The sequence below is a fragment of the Desmodus rotundus genome, chromosome 5, assembly GCF_022682495.2.
Source record: "Desmodus rotundus isolate HL8 chromosome 5, HLdesRot8A.1, whole genome shotgun sequence".
Lineage (NCBI taxonomy): Eukaryota > Metazoa > Chordata > Mammalia > Chiroptera > Phyllostomidae > Desmodus > Desmodus rotundus.
Genome location: NC_071391.1, coordinates 40,189,420 through 40,208,660, shown reverse-complemented (window position 1 = coordinate 40,208,660; position 19,241 = coordinate 40,189,420). Strand labels below are relative to the sequence as shown.

General features: G+C 40.6%; 1 protein-coding gene across 3 annotated transcripts in view; it reads right to left on the bottom strand.

Annotated features, from left to right (window-relative positions):
* DENND5A (DENN domain containing 5A) overlaps positions 1-19,241 on the bottom strand; it is a 90,938-nt gene that overhangs the window by 26,308 nt on the left and 45,389 nt on the right. For all 3 annotated transcript variants that reach the window (XM_024558692.3, XM_024558693.4, XM_053924215.1), the window contains 5 exons: positions 16,471-16,788; positions 10,438-10,653; positions 9,484-9,718; positions 2,090-2,240; positions 1,360-1,453 (listed from right to left, as the gene is read on the bottom strand). In XM_024558692.3, coding sequence (XP_024414460.1) covers positions 1,360-1,453; positions 2,090-2,240; positions 9,484-9,718; positions 10,438-10,653; positions 16,471-16,788 — 1,014 coding nt within the window. The remainder of the gene's footprint in view (positions 1-1,359; positions 1,454-2,089; positions 2,241-9,483; positions 9,719-10,437; positions 10,654-16,470; positions 16,789-19,241) is intronic.

Below are 19,241 nucleotides of genomic sequence, written 5' to 3'. Positions count from 1 at the left end.
TGTACAAGGGGCAACTGATTAATGTTTCTCACATCAATGTTCCTCTCCCTCTTTTTCTCCTTCCCTGCTGTCTAAAAATTATATAAAATCTTTTTTAAAAAAGACTTTTAAAAAATGTAGCTTAAAAAAAAATAGTAACACACCAACACCCAACACTCCTTACAGCACCCTCACAAAAACTCTTTAAGCAGAGCTTATCCTACAATCAGCAGTTACAAATTTATAACCAGACCTTGCAATTTTAATTTATTCCTTTCAAATACAGCAAAGGCAAAATATGTTATTTTCCCATTCACTGAGGTGCCAGACACATATGAAAACAATATGCTTTACAGGATTATGTATGCATATAATGCAATTTGCGGGGTATTTTCTTAAAGAGAAGTTCCTGACATAGGTTTTTTTAAGGTTAAACTCCAGTTTTCACAACTTCTCTGCACCTGAGTAAGGCAGGGTCTCCAACCTGAGGTTCATAATCGGAAGCTTCACTGGGAACAAGTTATAGTGGAGCTGAGAAACTCAGCTTACGAGCAATGAAGACTCAGGGGGACAATTCAAGATTCCTCAGTCCCCAGGCACCTGGTAACATTCCTCTCCTTTGCTCCTCTAAGAAAAAAATTCAAGAATGTCTGTTTTAAATTAATATACACGGAAAATGTACCCCTCTCCCCAGGTTCGGATATTAACAGCATTAACCCAAGTTCAGCTTTTCTTCCTTCTAACTCTTAACAGAATTACTTCTTTACTACCATACACACACAAAAGAAGACTCACAAAATTTAAAAGGATTTCTCCCGAGTTTCAGACTCTCGTCCTCTGAGGTCCCTGTCCCACTCCCCAGGGAGTGTGGCGCAGGCGGGAGCACTGAAAGGACGGTGAAAGGCGCTCTTCTCAGCACTGACACCACTTCTGAGCGGGCCTGCAAATAGGGCCTAGCTCACAGGGAGCACCTACATGGTGAACAGTGGGTTGTCAGGTGCAAAACACCCTACGTTCTGGATTTGTCATAATCGAGGCCCAGTACCAGGCTTCAGGAACTCACTCTATTCTCAACCCTTCTTTGTGGGAAGAGATGCCTGAATGTGGAATGGAGGCGACCCCAACAGTCTGCGCAGATAACCTCTGTTCCGATTAGTGACTTCCCTACAATAAACCCTGTTACAAGGTAGGGGGTTGCCTGCTTGGTTTTTTGGTCTCAAAGTACTTTCTTGGTTCAGTGGTCACTATACCTCTGTTCCATATTCAGATGAGGTGATTGCTAGGACACCTGGATCAGACCAGAGGCCAAGGAAACAGGAAAGAGAATGAGAGTGTAGCATGATAATAGGCCCATTTCTTGTCATTCTTGAGGTGTCTTACCTCTCTCTGGTCATTGTCTAAACGAAGGTGTTCTGTGTGCTGCTTCTGCCGATCTTTCCTCCTCCACTGGGCAGGGGCATTCCTTTTTGTCCACCTGAAAAAATCAAAGCAGGCAATTAATAACGAACCAGTAGATCAATGGCAGGAGAAAACTTGAATGTCTAGGGACCAATGCTGGGTGTGGAAAACCACCAAGGAGTCACTAGAGGTACCTCAGAGACCTGGAGGAAGAATAGCTTAAAGATCAATAACTGGGCAAGAGAGATAACTCCCCAGGGAACAGAGACATAGCTCTCTTCAAACATCTTCAGAAAGTTCACACGCAGATTTGGTACTATGCTCAACCAACTCTGTCTGGGCTTCGTTACGCTCATCTCCAGAAGTAACTGAAGAATAGCAATCCTGCTAAGTTATCTACTTTCGGTTCAGACTCCTATTATTTCAACCACCGCTTATTGAAGATAAAGTGCTAGCTAAATGTTGTATGGGACTCCGTCATAAGATAATTTCAACCCATCTGCAGCCTGCCTTTTTGCAGGTCCTGAGCACATGGAGCTATCCCAATTTGCACAGTGGAGACCGGAACTGATACAACTCTGTCACCCATCTTCTTGTTCAAAAAGTGAATGACCTGGATAGTTTGGGTCTTCTCCATATTTGCTTTATGCAATTCAGAGGGGGCTGTGATTAGGGAGCTGGGTCAGGGAATCCCGGGGGTTAACTCACTCACTTGTTGCTGGCTGGCCCAATGGAAAGCACATCAGACTGCAGCTTTGGGAAGAAGCCGGGTTCATACTTTCCTTGTCCAATCTTCATGTCCAGTAAATGGGGGTGAACTGCAGTATGGTCAATTTTTGCCAGACGCAGCTCAATTGCCTTCTCTGGATCAGAAAAACAAAAGGAAAATATTTTTTTAATGTACTATATTCTGGGCCATATAATAAATCTCAATAAATATATTACGGTCAAAGTACATCCTCTGACCATAATAATCAATAATAGTATCTTAAAACTAAATTAACACACTTCTAAATAACCCAAGCATCAAAAAAAAAGGGGGGGGAGTAAGAACTGAACACAAAAACACAAAATATAAGAATTTGTAGTATGTCATTAATATTACTTGAAAGGAAGTGTATGGCACTAAATGCCTACCTTAGAAAAGAAAAAAAATCTCAAATTAATGACCTTGGCTTCCACCTTAAGAAACTAGAAAAAGATGAGCAATTTAAAGTCAAAGTACAAGAAAGGAAATAATAAAGGCCAGAGTGAAATCAATTAAATGAACAGACAAAATTAATAAATCCCAAAACTGGTTCTTTCAGAAGATCAGTAAAACTAATACACTTCTAGTCAGACTAATCAGGATAAAAAGGAAAAGACACAAATTACCAATGTCAGGAATGAGAGAAGTAACACTGCTGCAGATTCGACGGACTTTAATACAGGATACATTACATATAATTTAATGCCAAAAAATCTGACAACAGGGGAATAGCAAATGCCTTGAAAGATGCAAACTGCCAAAGGTCACTCAAGAAGAAATAGCCAATATGAATAGCTCTTTTTTTTTAATTGAATCTACAGTTTAAAATCTTCCCTCCCCCCCAGCAAAAAAACCAACCCTTCGCGCCCAGATGGCTTCACTGATGAATTCTGCCGAACATCTAAAGAAGAAATAGTATCACTTACACATGCTGTTCAAGGAGACTGAAGAGGAGAGAATACTTCCCAACTAATTCTTTCAAGCCATCGTTATTGTGATACCAAATCAGGCAAGTTATTACATAAAAACTATGAAACAATATTCCTCATGAACACAGATGTAAAAATTCTAAACAAATTTTAGTAAACAGAATTCAATAATATACAAAAAACACAATGCATGATGATCAAATGGAGTTTACCTCAAGAATGCAAGGCTTATTAGTAATTCACCATATTAACAAACTAAAAACCACGCATTACTCCAATAGACGCAGAAGAAGTACTTGATTGAATACAGCATCCACTTCTGTTAAAAACTTGCAGTAAACTACTAACAGAGCAAACATCTGTGGAAAACCTACCACTAACATCATAGTTAAAATCAGGAATAAGACAAAGATGTCTACTCTCGCCACTTCTTTTCGATACTGCGGTAAAGCCAGTGCCAAAAAGGCAAGAAATAAAAGGCATCCAGATTGGAAAGGAAAATGTAAAGCTATCATTATTTCCAGGCAATATGATTATCTATGGAGAAGATCAAATATAATTACAAAAAGCTATTATAAGTAAGTTTAGTGTGGATGTGTGACACAGATCAATTATAAAACTCTATTATATTCCTGTATATTACTAATAACAATCAAAAATCTAAAATTTAAATACTATTTACAATACCAAAAAATATTAAATACTTAGGGATAAATATGACAGAAGTATGCAAAGCTTGTATACTAAAAAAAACTTGTACAAAACTGCTGAGAGAAATTGAAGACGACCTACATAAATAGAGATATGCCACGTTTATGGATCAGAACACTCAATGTTAAGATGTCAATTCTCCCCAAATTGACATAGAGATTCAAGGTAATCCCAATCAAAATTTCAGAAGGGTGTTTGTAGAAATTGACAAGCTGGTTCTAAATATCTATGAAATACAAAAGGCCTAGAACAACCAAAATAACTTTGAAAAAGAATAAAGTTGCCCTGGCTGATGTGGCTCAGTGGACTGAGCGCCAGCCTACCAACCAAAGGGTTGCTGGTTTGATTCCCAGTCAGGGCACAGGCCTGGGTTGCAGACCAGGTCAGGTCCCCCAGTGGGGAACACCCAAGAGGCAACCACACATTGATGTTTCTCTCCCTCTCTTTCTTCCTCTCTTCCCCCTCTGTCTATAATAAATAAATAAAATCTTTAAAAAAGAAGAAGAAAGTTGAAGGACTGACATTACCACCTGACTTAGGGATTTAATATAAAGCTAAGTAATTAAGACTTCAGGATTTAATATATAGCTAGAGTAATTAAGTAATAGTGTAAATGTAGATTAATATATTAATGAAGCAGAACAGAGAAGCCAGAAATAGATTTACACATAACCTATATATGCTTTGACAAAGGGTAAAAAGTCAATTCATCATAAGCATGGGGATCATTTGGAGGGTTATCAGCTGGGAGGGGGGAGGGGGGAAACGGGGAAATGGTGCAGGGATCAAGAAGCATAACTGGTAAAAACAAAATAGACAGGGAGATGTTAAGAATAATACAGGAAAGGGAGAAACCAAAGAACTTACATGCACAACCCATGGACATGAACTAAGGGAGTGGGGGACTACTAGAGGGGAGGGGGGCAAAGGGTAAAATAATTGGGACAACTGTAACAGCACAATCAATAAAATACACTTTAAAAAAAAGAATAAATTTCACACTCTAGAACCCTAACTTTCAGAACTGAGGTCTACAGGAGGTCTACTTACGCCTTTACTCTACTTTCTACTCTACTCTACTTTAGAGTAGAAAGAAACCCTAAGAGAGAACAGGGTTAATAGGAATACTGCTAAATCTTTACAGTCTGTGGATATATAAAATTTATCTAACTAAAAACAGTAATGTAAAAGAAAACACAATTTAAAATCTATTACTAGAATTGTTAGGAAACCAACAAGGAGGAAGTTAATCTAGCTTCATAAGGAAGGATGAAGTGCTTTAACAAATAAAGTTAAACACAAACACACAATCACAAAAAGACTGCTGGAAAACAGAATCACGCCAACATTCTTGGAACTTAGTTTCCTCTCTGTTACTGACACGGCACAGCCTTAGGAATACAAGTTTAAGAAAGTCAATATTGACACTGTGCTTTCCTCCAATCCTTTTCCACCATATATGACAGTTTGTTTATTTAAGCATAGACTTACCTACCTACAGTGTCCAAGAAAAGGCTAGGAAACTTTCCACTAATTAGATTTTATGCAAAGTAGCAGTAACTTCAATCAAACCACATACTCACACAAGCAAATTTCCTATTTGAAACGTACCTGCCCACCCAGGAAAACAGCACATTAGGCTCTACTTTGGCACATGCTACCTAAGTCAGAAAGGCTATGGTCAGCCAGAGATGCGGCGGTGCATTCTGTAAGCAAGGGGTCTGGGAGTTTAATACACTGCCTCTTTCGTAAATGGTCAAGAAAATTACTTCTCCCAGCACAATCAGTTTTCTTAAAGTGATACTTAGTATAAGTAAACTCAGTCTTCAATTCTTAAATAGTAGAAATGTAGAAAAGGCTGCCTTCTTTTGTAATTCATTTTTATTGTCAAATCTTGTAAAACAGAAAGAAACTAAGTCTGCCTGTGTTAACTGCAGTTCAAACTTTTTAAAAACGTCCAATAAATTATTTTCAAATTGAAAAAAAAGGCAATTCATTGGACAAAAAATAGCCTTTCCACAGCTGATGCTTACACTACTCATAGAAATTATAATTGATCATATATTCAAACAAAAAGCCTAAAACTATAAAACTTCCCAAAGGAAATATAGAGAAAAATATCCTGCTCTGGCTCGTATGGCTCAGTGGATTGAGTGTCAGCCTGTAAACCAAAAGGTTGCCAGTTCGATTCCCAGTCAGGGCACATGCCTGGGTTCAGGCCAGGTCCCTAGTTGGGGGTGTGTGAGAGGCAACCACACACTGATGTTTCTCTCCCTTTCTCCCTCCCTTTCCTTCTCTCTAAGAATAAATAAATAAAATATTTTTTAAAAATCTATGTGACCTTACTGAAGCAAAAATTTCTTAGCTACAACACCAGAAGCATAATAATTTTTTAAAAAACTGATAAATTAGCCCCCATCATCAACATTTAGAAGTTCATTCTTCAAAAGACACTGTTAAGAGAACAAAAAGACAAGCCGCAGAGAGGGTATATCTGATAGAGGACTTGCATCCAGAATATATAAAGAAATTTCAAAACTCACTAATAAGAAAATAAACAACCCAATTTTAAAAATGGACAAAAAATTTAAACAGGCAACTCACCAGAGAAGATGGATGGCAAATAAACAGATGAAAAATGTTCAACATCATTAGTCATCAGAAACCAAACCACAATGAGATACCACTACAAACCTATCAGAATGGCCAAAATTGAAGGCTGACCAAACTAAATGTTGGCCTGTAACTATAACTCTCCTACACTGCTAGTGGGAATGTAAAATGCACAACTTCTTTGAAAGACAACTTGGCAGTTTCTTTAAAAAGTAAACATACAAACATCATATGATCCACTCCTAGCTATTTACCCAAAGAAAAGAAAACGTCTGTACACAAATGTTCATCACCCAGACGCTCACCAAAAAGTGAAGAGACAAATGGTAGTAATATCCATACCATGGCATACTACTACTTACATGACTCAAAATAACTATGCTGAGTAAAAGAAGCCAAAGTTAAAAAAAAAAAAAAAAAAAAAAAGAGTACTTACTGTATGATTCCATGTTTATAAAATTCTAGAATATGAAAGCTCTCCAGTAACAGAAATCACAGCAGTGGTTGCTTGTGGGATTTGCGGAGAGAGTGGGGAGGAGGTGGGATGAAGGTATGACAAATGGCAAACTTTTGAGAGTGACGGGTGTGTTTGCTAGTTCTTCATGAAAGCGAGTGAATACACATACTAAAACTTTAAATATGTTCGGTTTATTGCATCTCAGTCACACCTCAAAAATTTTTAAGTGTAAGAACAAAAAAAAAGCGGGTAAAACTCCTGGTATTTTCTAAGCATGTAAAAACATCTTAACCTTTCGGCCTTGCCGTTATCCTAGGTTAAAGTTGCCTTCTCTCTTTGAAACTTCCTCACTTCCCCCACCTTTACTCTTATCCAACAGAACTTACTCAGTTGTCTAAAATGTGCCAAGCACTAAAAGGAAAAGATAAAATGTGCCAAGCACTACTCTAGGTCCAGTGGGTACGTGGTAAGCCAACGGAACATCTTTATCTATAAAATTAGCGAGTAAGAATTGATTGTCATCCAGATCCCTTTCAAGTATAACATTTTAAAGGATCTCCAAGAAAGATTCCTTTAGTTATGCTTTTACCATTTTCCAATCAGACTGGTTCGAGAAGCTGAAGTGTCCACAGTGGATGGGGGGAGTTACCTGAACTACTACTCCAGGCTATGGATCCGGGGCAAAATCCCTGCTCTAGCGTATTCATAGTGCCTCTCTCTGGGACACACTAAGGGATATAACGATGACAAAGATATTCCCATTACTCCTGGAGCAGAGCATAAGAGTTGCCTGGAGGGTCTCTGTGGTACCCATTCTTTCTGAAATGAGTCATACAAATGAGGGTTAACTCTCCCTTCCACGTCCCAAACCCCATGTTCTAACTGGCCATGACAACGCATGTCCTGGCCACAACACAGACCAGAGTAATTCAAATCAGTGCACTGTGGTGTTAGGTGTCCAACAAATTCATACAGACGGGTTAAGAATTGACTGCCTCAACCCTTGGGCAGATGAGCAGTGCCTCAAGTGACCAGAGCCTCTCGCTTTACAGCCTCCAGCTATAAGCAGACTCCTCACTTTATTCCAGGGAGCCATATACAAATACTGTCGTTTTCAAGTATAGCACCACATAAAAGATTGGGCAGTCCTGATTTAAACTGATGGCTTCGGAGATGTTTCTCTAAAAATTTTATTAAAAAAGCTTGGAGTCTTGTAAAAATCTCCATCGAGCTTCCCAGGACCTAACCCGCAGGCAGGGTTCAGGAATCTGAAGCCTGATGTGTTCCAGGAGGCAGGGATGACTACGTCAGAGCAGCCCGCTTGCATAGGCAACACGTCCCCAGATCAAGCCTCAACCAAGAGGACTGTCATCTTAATGAAAGTCCTGGATCAAGAGCTGAGAGAGAAAGACAGAAGGCTAGAGAATGTAGTCAATGAAGGTAGAGCTTTGTCTAAACTGTCACCAGATGTGTCTTCAAAACCTAGAAAAATGCTTGCTTGGCATGTTTGTTTATTGGGTAAACATTTGCTGAGTACTTAGCATATGTTAAGCATGTAGTAGGTATTTATAATGTTTGGTAAACAAATGAACAATATATACAAAACAGCTACAAGGACACTAAACATCCCACAAGGAAGTGAACACACTACCTAATCTGGCACCTCAAACTAAGACCCTTCTCCAGCCACACTGATCTACATAGGGCTTCTGTGAACAAAAAGGCCTTTTCAATCACGCACATAGCAAACCACTTTTAGCATCTATATGTGCTAAGCACAGTGCTAAAAGTTGGAAGGTGAGAAAATAAATACAGTCTCTGCCCTTAAATTGTTCCCAGTTAATGAATGATAGCTCATAAGAACAGATTACAGAGGAGAGGTAGGAACAGAGCAACACAGGAGCAAAGGAGGAACGCACCAACGCAGCCTCAGGGCATTAGAGAAGGCTTCACAGAGCAAACATACCAGCTTTTTGCCTCGATCACTACCAAGTGCTTACTTGTTACCCCATTCTTGATAACAGAACCCCCATATTGTTCAGGGTTAACATTACATCCAACTCATGACTCACTTTCACAGCCTCCCTTGCACTTAAGTATAATCATATAACATGGCTGTGGCCTAGGAGACAATGGAAGTTTTTGGGAATTTCTGGGAAAGCTTTTGCTTTCTGATACAAGGGAAAATACAGCTGGTAGCAACCTCCCCTCTTCTTGCTCTGCATGTGAACATAAAAAGCCTCTTGTAAACATGAGGCAACAGCATGAATATAAAAGTCAATGTACTAAGGACAGCTGAGTATAAAGTTAGAACCTCAGTTCCTGATTACACTGTTGAGCAGATGAACCAGCACCAGCAACCACCAATTTTGCACTCTTGCTAATTTGAGGAAAATAATCCCCATATCTGTCTAACCCACTGCTGATTAGATTCTCTGTTACCTACAACAGGACCAATTCCTAACTGACACAGCGTTTAAGGATGAAAAAAGTTAACCAGGCAAAAAAGACAGGAAAGAGCATTTCAGGCTATGGGAACAACTTACACAAAAGCAGAAACAGGGAAAAAAGCCGGTGTGTTTAGGAACAGGGACACATTAGGGACATAATCCAAGAAGCTGAAAAGTACAGCAACAGGGAGGCCTCACCTGCTTCATCCACAGTGGTGCACTTCTGGTACATGGACGTGCGGAGGGTAGGCGTCCGAACGTTCAAGAGCCTGATCTTGTCTACTCGGGAATCAAAAACCCGGAGCACGGGGTCTTTATCATCATCATCATGACACATAATTTTATTGTCAATGAAAGATGCAAACATCTGGGTCTCAAGGAATCTCGAGAGAAAAGGCAGGTAGGGCTCAGGCTGGTCTGATAGAAAAGATGCCTGGTGGGACAAGGAAACAGACAGTGATCACCGAAAAAGGAAAAAGGGAAAAGGGCACATCAGCCTTGACCAGCAAAGGCAACACATCCAAAGGATCCAATAGGATAATTCTTCTCTGAAGTTTCCTAGGTGTTTATGAAAAGCAAATGGCAAAATCTCTTCATCATTAGTTAAATCACCTGACAGTAGGAACTAGACCTCTGTTCCAAAGCAACCAGACCTTGCATTTTATCAACATCAGAGGGACCATAAACTTGTTTCCAGCATATAATACAGCTCACCCTTAACAACATAGGTTTGAACTGCACAAGTCTACTTACACGCATATATTTTTCAATAAATATACAGCTGGTCCTCCATCCATCCCCCCAAGATTTTGCATCTAGGGATTCAACCAACCACAGGTCAAAAACAGTATTTTCAAGCTGCAGTTGGGAATCCACGGACGCAGCAGTATGCACTGTTCTACACCATTTTATTTATGGAACTTGAGCATCTGCAGAGTTTGGTATCCGTGAGGATCCTGGACCCAAGTCCCAAAGATACCAAGGGACGGCTGAAGTTTTGGGGGAATCAAAAGTTATACACAAATTTCTGATTGTGCAGGGGTTTGGCACCCCTAACCCCCAAGTTGTTCAAGAGTCCTCTGTATTATGAAAGAAAAACTCATCATCAGTTAAATCTTCATGCATTACCATCGCCCCAGCAGATACACTCACTTTATCAAAGTTTTGCATCTGCTCCCTGTTGGTAAACCAGGACTCCTTATCCTGGCTGGGCTGAATGACGAACACCTCATAATCCGCAAACATCTGAGTGAAACGATTTGCAAAAACTTCCCGGATCTGAATGTTCAGCTGGTAAATCCTGAGTTCTTCTTCATCACACTGCACTTTCAGATCCTTATTGCTGCTGGGGTCTTCACGCACTTCCAGCTATAAAAAAGAAACGACAGTTGAGAACACACACGTTTTTCCTTTTATCCCAAAGAAATGCAACTCATTTGGTTTTTTCTCTCTGGCCATTTACTTTGCAGCAAATGGAGAAAGAAAAAAAAAAAAGAAAGAGAGAGAATGGGAAGGGGAAAAAAGAAAAAGAAAAAGACAGGGATTCTGACATGGAGAAGAGATAAATGAGATATCTACTTGCAGGTACCCAGTAACTCAATGAAACTGACTGTTATGGGCAGAGAGAGATTCAGCAACAGAGAAAAAGGTGCAACTTATCTCAAGGGCCTGGGGAAGGAGGGAATCTGGAAGTCAGCAAGAAAATGATAATGCAAAGCAGCATGGCTAGACTCTAGCTGGACCTACAACTCTTTGATTTCCTCTCCCATATCACTTTCCTCATCTGTCTCCCTAAGAATTTTTCCTTACTGTGTCTTTTTTAACCTTTTTAATCTCTCTAAATATTTCTCTGCTCTTCTATAACCTGCCATGATATTTTTTGCATTTTTTTATGTTTACAATTTTTCAATTACAGTTTACATTCATATTTTTTATATTACTTTCAGGTACATAGCACAGTAGTTAGACAATCATGTACTTTACAAAGTGTTACCCTGCTATTTCTAGTACCCAAATGGTACCATACATAGTTATTATTAACTGGCCATGATGTTTTCTAAATATGTTTTACTGATTATGCTATTACAGTTGTCCCAGTTTTTCCCCCTTTGCCCCACCCCCTACTCAGGACCCCCATCCCCTCCAGCAATCACCCCCACTTAGTTCAAGTCCATGGGTCATGCATATAAGTTCTTTGGCTTCTCCATTTCCTATACTATTCTTAACATCCCCATCTATTTTGTACCTACCAATTATGCTTTTTATTCCCTGCACCTTTCCCCTCCATTCTCTCCCTTCCCCCTGCCCGCTGATAACCCTCCAAATGATCTCCATATCTATGATTCTGTTCCTGTTCTGGTTGTTTGCTTAGTTTTTTTCAGATTCAGCTGTTGATAGTTGTGAATTTTTTGTCATTTTAATGTTCACAGTTTTGCTCTTGTTCTTAAATGAGTCCCTTTAACATTTCATGTAATAATGCCTTGGTGATGTTGAACTCCTTTACCCTTTACCTTGTCTGGGAAGCACTTGATCTGTCCTTCTATTCCAAATCATAGCTTTGCTGGATATAGTAATCTTGGATGTAGGTCCTTGCCTTTCATGACTTTGAATACTTCTTTCCAGACCCTTCTTGCCAGTAAGGTTTCTTTTAAGAAATCAGCTGATAGTCTTATGTGAACTCCTTTGTACGTAACTCTCTGCTTTTCTCTTGCTGCTTTAAGTTTCTCTCCTTATCTTGAACTTTTGGCATTTTAACTATGATGTGTCTTGATGAGGTCCTGTTTGGGTCCAACTTGTTTGGGACTCTCTGTGCTTCCCAGACTTGTATGTCTATTTCCTTTACCAAATTAGGTAAGTTTTCTTTCATTATTTTTTCAAAATTTTTCAATTTCTTGTTCTTCCTCTTCTCCTTCTGGCACCCCTATGATTCTGACACTGGTATGTTTAAAGTTGTCCCAGAGGTTCCTAAGGCTATCCTCATTTTTTTTTAGTTCTTTTTTCTTGCTGCTCTGATTGAATGCTTTTTCCTTCCTTGTGTTCCAAATTGTTAATTTGATTCTCAGCTTCATCCTTTCCACTGTTGATTCCAAGTAGATTTTTCTTTATTTCACTTAGTGTAATCTTCATTTCTTCCTTTATGTTGTTGCCATACTCAGTTGAGTTCTTTGAGCATCCTGATCACCAGCATTTTGAACTCTGCATCTGATAGGTTGGTTATCTCCATTTTCTTTAGTTCTTTTCCTGGAGTTTTGTTCTGTTCTTTCATTGGGGCCATGTTCCTTTGTCTCCTCAATTTGGCAGCCTCCCTGTGTTTGTTTCTGTGTATTAAGTAGAGCTGCTTTGACTCCTTGTCTTAGTAGTGTGGCCTATTCTAGAAAAGGCATCTGTAAATTATGTGGGGCGAAGCGTTAGGTAATCGCCAGGGTGGGGATTAGCACCCACTTCAGCACTTTGTGGCTGGCGGGGGGTGGGGGGGGCGGCTCGGAGAGGGGACACTGCCACTGCCTGGCTTCTACATGTTTGCCTAGCACTCATCCTGCTTCCAGTCACTTCATCCACTTCCCATATGCAACTGGCACCCTTCCAGGTGTTGTCCTGGTGGTGAATCCCAGAGTGGGTAGGTTTGCACACGTTCTAAGACCATGTGGGCCCTTTAAGTGGAGTCTCCTGAAAAGCTGGCAGTGTCTTCTGCTGCCCCAACCCTGACTTGTTTTTATAGCCAGAAAGTTAAAGGGATTTATCTTCCCAGAGCTGGAACCCCAGGCTGTTGCATCTGGTCTGGAGCTGGGGTTGCTTGCTCCCAAGGTGTCCCTCCCGATTTTTATCCACCGCTAGTGAAAGTGGGACTGCCTGTTATACCAGTGCTGCTCCTCCCCACCACAGCACATATCCTCGCCTCTCCACTCATCTCCACATCTCCACCTCGCCTACCCGTCTGGATGAGTGTGGCTTATTGAAATCCTTGGTTGTCGGATTCCCAAACAGATCAATTTTCTAACAGCTGTGGGTGTTATTTGTTTGGAGGTTAGTTGTAATTCTCTCTGTGATTATGCAAGGAGGTAAAGCATGTCTACCTATGCCTCCATCTTGACTGAAAGTCCTTGTGATGATTTTTTTTTAAATATCTGATCTACTATCTAAATAAAGCAGGAAAATGAAATGGTTCACAATTCGTTTAAAAAAATAGTGCAACAAAATGATTACATCAGCCCATTTTGTAATTACATTAGCCCATATGTAATTAACAAAAGTAATTTAACAGTGAAATTGGGGCAGCATGAAAAACTGCAAAAAGCTGATAGTCTTGTTAAAGTCAAAAAATAAAAAGCTAAATACACCCCTGGAAAGAACATAGGACTCGAATTTAGGGGACCAAGTTCTAGCCTCAGCTCAGCCACTTACTAGGTCATTGGATGTTAGGTAAAACACTCAGGCTCTCTAAGCCTCAGTTCCTTGAGCTAATAAAGAGATTAAACACAGATACACTTTGACTTCTTGCACAACCAAAAGAAGGACAACAAATTTAAAAACAAAAAAACACCAGAACTGACAGAAAACCAAACAGTATGGAAGTCCGACAACCAAAGAGTTAAAGAAGAAACATTCATCCAGTCCGATAGGAGGGGCAGAGACTGTCAGCCAGGGAGGAGAGGATATGGAGCAAGGCAGTGGCTGGTGGACCTGGCAGTCCCACATTTGCATGCGGATAAACTGGGAGGAACAACTAGGGAGAAAGACAGACCCAGAGTTCCAGCACAGGGAAATAAAGCCTCAAAAACCTCTGGCTATAAAAATCTATGAGGGTTGTGGCAGGGGGAGAAACTCCCAGCCTCATAAGAGAGTTCATTGGAGAGACCCACAGGGTCCTAGAATGTACACAAACCCACCCATTTGGGAATCAGCACCAGAAGGGCCCATTTGCTTGTGGGTAGCAAAGGGAAGTGACTGAAAGCCAGCCAAGCACTGAGCAACCAGCATTGTTCCCTCTCGGACCCCTCCCCGACAAACAGCACCACAACACAGCAATGTGGGTTGCCCCACCCTAGCGAATATCTAAGGCTCTGTCACTTACTACACAACAGCAGCATGGAGATGAAAAAATATGGCCCAAATGAAAGAACAGATCAAAGCTCTAAAAACAGAACTAAGTGACAAAGAGATAGCCAACCTACCAGATGCAGAGTTCAAAACACTGGTAATCAGGATGCTCACAGAAATGGTTGAGTATGGTCGTAAAATAGAGGAAGAAGTGAAGGCTATGCAAAGTGAAATAAAGGAAATGTACAGGGAACCAAGAGTGACAGGAAAGAAACTGGGACTCAAATCAATGATTTGGAAGAGAAGGAAGAAAACACATCCAACCAGAACAGAATGAAGAAACAAGAATTCAAAAAAATGAGGAGGCTTAGGAACCTCTGGGACAACTTTAAACATGGCAATACCCAAATCATAGGGGTGCCTGCCAGAAGGAGAAGAAGAGCGAGAAATTGAAAACTTATTTGAAAAAATAATGAAGGAGAACCTTACAAATCTGGCAAAGGAAACAGACTTCTAGGAAATCTGGGAAGCTCAGAGAGTCCCAAAGTTGGACCCAAGGAGGCACACACCAAGACACCTCATAATTACATTAGCCAAGATTAAAGAGAAGGACAGAATCTTAAAAGCAGCAAGAAAAAAGCAAAGAGTTACGTACAAAGGAGTTCCCATAAATCTTGCCAGCTGATTTCTCAAAAGAAACCTTACTGGCAAGAAGGGGCTGGAAAGAAGTATTCCAAGTCATGAAAGGCAAGGACCTACATCCAAGATTACTCTATCTAGCAAAGCTATCATTTAGAATAGAAGGGCAGATCAAGTGCTTCCCAAACAAGGTCAAGTTAAAGTTGTTCATCATCAAGAGGGGTTCGGCTGGGGTGGGGGGGAGGGATGGGGAGAGAAGGCACACAACTGTAATTGAATAACAATAAAAAATTTAAAAAAAAAAAAAAAAAGGAGTTTATCATCACCAAGCCTTTATTATATGAAATGCTGAAGGGACTTATCTAAGGAAAAGAAGATCAAAAATATGAACAGTAAAATGACTATAAACTCACAACTATCAACAACTGAACCTAAAAAAAGAATCAAACTAAACAAACAAGTAGAGCAGGAACAGAATCACAGAAATGGAAATCACATGGAGGGTTGTAAGTGGGGAAGAGGTGGGGGGAGAATGGGGGAAAAGGTACAGGGAATAAGAAGCATAAATTGTAGGTACAAAATAGACAGGGAGAGGCTAAGAACAGTATGGGGAAATGGAGAAGCCAAAGAACTTAGATGCATGACCCAAGGACATGAACTAAGAAGGGGGAATGCTGGTTGGAGTGGGAGTACAAGTGGAGGGAAATAAAGGGGAGAAAAAATGGGACAACTGTAATAGCTTCGTCAATAAAAAATATATGTATTTTTTAAAAAGTCCCTGGCTGGTGTGGTTCAGTGGACTGAATGCCAGCCTGCAAACTGAAAGGTCACCAGTTCTATTCCCAGTCAGGGTACATGCCTGGGTTGCAGGCCGGGTCCCCAGTTGGGGGCATGCAAGAGGCAACCAATCGATGTGTCTCTTGCACATCAACGTTTCTCTCCCTCTCTTTCTCCCTCCCTCCCTCTCTCTCTCTAAAAATAAATAAAATCTTTTTTAAAAAATCCTATAACCCTTCAACAGAATAGAGCCATTCCCTGGCTGGAAATGGCACAATCCCATTTCTTGGGAAGTGTACTTTCCTTAATAAATTTCCCACTTGCTTTGCTTTACAAAAAAAAAAGAGAGAGAGAGAGATTTAACAACACCTCCTCTGTATGCTTTAGGTTGCTGTGAAACTCACAGGACAGTGGATCTGAAAGAGGTCTGAACACAAGGATTACCCAACCAAGTCATTCTGCGGTGTTGTTCACATACAACGAGAGCAGGCTCTCCTTGATGCCCAAGTGAAATGCTACCCAGATTTAATGCCAAATTTAGATTCAAGTAGCATTTACTAGGATAATGTTTGCCAGAGCTGAATCCACTGTCTCCTGTACAAGAGCATTCTTTCACTGAAAACAAATGTGCCTTTTCCTAAACTGAGTGCTTTCTCACCCTGCAATTTATTTCACCAGGACAGCACCCTAGCACAGACCAAACCTGTCACAGATTTATACACAGCATCTTACCTTTTCCAGGCTCACCCCAGTCCTCTTGACCAAGGCTTGCAGCCGAGCGATCGTTTCATTCTCCTTGAGGAGCTCATAGGAATGCAAAGGGGAGCCTGCGATGTTCCCATTCCTCTTGTCAGAGACAAGCTCAGACGCCCGGAGCCTCTTCAGCTTGGAGGCACTCTCACTGCAATGAAGGTTTCCTTCAGGGGGAATGCCAAACGCCATGAGAATCTCAGAGACTTCCTGGACAAACTCCAATTTGTTGGGAAACTGAGGCAGGTCCTCCGGCAGCTCAATGAAATGGTTGTCAATGTCCACGAAGCAGAGGTTAGCCTGTCAGTCAAAACGGGATGAGGAATGTGAACAGAACACTAAGGAATAAGTTTCAGAAAGGATAATGAACAAGAGAGGAAGAGAAAACATCTGAAATGGACACATATCAAGTGTGGTGTAAAGAAGATGGGGCTCAGGAAGAAAATAGACCTGGGTTCCAATCCTCCCCTGCCACTTTCTTGTTGTGTGATCTTGAGAAAGTTACTTAAATTAATTCTCTGATTCTGTTTCTTCAGCTATAAAATGGTAATAGAGATAAAATCAGAGTGCTAAGAATTATTATGTTTAGCATCTAGCACAAAAGTCTCATATAATATAAATGCTCATAAAATGTTTGTCAAATTCATGAATTCTTACAGTAGTAAAAAGAACACAAGGAGTACGTCAGAAAGTCTAGGTCCCAGATCTGACTCTGTCGCTATCTTCCTCTATGACCCTGAGCACACGATTATTATCCCTTTCTGAGCCTCAGTCCTGATTTGTCAGATCTGATTGCCGGTCTTGATGATTTCTGTGCTTCCTCTGGCTTTAAGATTGTTCTGGGTAGAGAGACAACACTCTCATACACTACCCTACTGATGAGGTGGGTAACCTGGATTAACAAAGAACAATTTGTTCTTTGTTAAAGAACCCAGAAGTCAGATATGTATTTATCAATATTTTCTTCCAGAAGAATTAATTTTTGCTTTTGACATTTAACTTCTTAATCCATCTTGTTTCAGTTTATTTTGTTATGGTGTAGGAATCCTTTTTTAGCCAATTTCCCCTATGAACAAACAATTTTTCCAGCTCCATTACTAAGCAAAACCTCCTTTGGTTAGATGTCTCTATCGTGTAACAAAATCTTGATCCACTGACCCTTTCATTTATCCTTGTACCCATTAAGTCTTGCATTCTAAAAGAAAAGGCAGGATAGTAACATAAGTCTAGCTTAATAGAACTATTCCACAAATTCTCAATCTATTAAAACTGCATGTTATAACATCTCCGTGCACGCATTCATTCAATAAACATTTGCTCAGTGCATAAATTACTCTACCAAATCTATAACTAAAAAAGAGAACTTTCCCATATCCTTGATTTAAAGATTAGAAAATAAATCACTTAAAATTTAGGTTTCTAGAGTTCCTCACAAGGTAGCAACTTTAAGCCCTGCCTGAGTTAAGGGGCCAATAAATGTTTAAAAGGCTATTTTTGTTTATTCCTTTAAGACTTTAAAATTATAAATGCTTTCAGACCAAGTCACTTAAAAGGAGAGTAAAGATGGCATGAACTCACCTAGTCATGAAGATCACCTGCCTGCCTCCTAGGCCCTGTCCATTCAGCTAACAGCACAAAGCACTGTGGCCCACCAGAGGCACACAATGCATTTGTGCCATTGACTCAGAAGGAAAAAAGCAGTTTGTGCAATAGGAAACACTAAGGTAGCTAAAAATAACTGCATCCGCCCCACAGTGCTTGGCTGGCTTTTCTCCCAATGCTGTGAACCAAATATAGAATGTCTGTAAAGAGTTTTATGAACTCCAAATGCTATATCCACATATTGAAGATATACTCCTGATCAGAGGTAGCTAGAGAGAGAAAACAGATCAGGGACACTTCAGAGGTGGGCTAGAGTAACACAGGAGCCTCTGCGTAGACACCACTAGCCAATCTTTATAGAGTTGGGCTAAAGGAGGTAAGGATAAGAAGGCAAAGTAAAAAGTGAGACCGTTTAATTATTAGGTCACAGAATAGCCCCATGCTCTTTCCTGCCAGCACACAGAGGGCTCTGACAAACAGAAGCCCACCTCGAGCTCCTCATGTACCCCATCCTGCAGCTGAGATGAGGCTAACTCCTGCAAAACAGCTCAGCGGACAAGAAGTTGCCTGGAAGGGGACATGATCAGTTTTCCTCAGCTAGCCTCGTGCCTTGTTAAGAAAGGCCTTGGGAAGACTCAGCTGCTCTGAGGTAAAGACCACATTATCCCCCCAAATCCCCAAAAGTCTCAAATCTCTTCCTGCAGGAGATCTCAATGCCCTTTCCTAGCCCTGAGTTCCTAGCACCAAATCATAGGCAGCCTCACCCCGTAGCCTACCTCATGTTATTCACTGAAGGGAAGCCCAACATGCAACTTACTGGGGAAAAGATAATGAAGGAGTATCCTGAGAAAGGCGGCAAAAAAGTAGGAAAGAAAGACCCAAGACAGAAAAAAGAAACACCTCCTTCTTTACTTTTATATGGTCTGCTTGCTTCCCCTGACATAGCTGTGAACAACTGACTCCTTCCTGAACTCAGACAACGAAAAGCCAAAAGGAGAAGCACGGGACAAAGGACACCTCACAAAAGCAGCCCAGCACTTTCAGTCGCCCAGGGTCAGCTGAGCTCATGTGTTGTTGTAAAAAGAAACAAAGGGCTTTTCAGACTTCTGATGCCCAAGATGGAGTAGCAACTGATGAATTCTGATACAGAG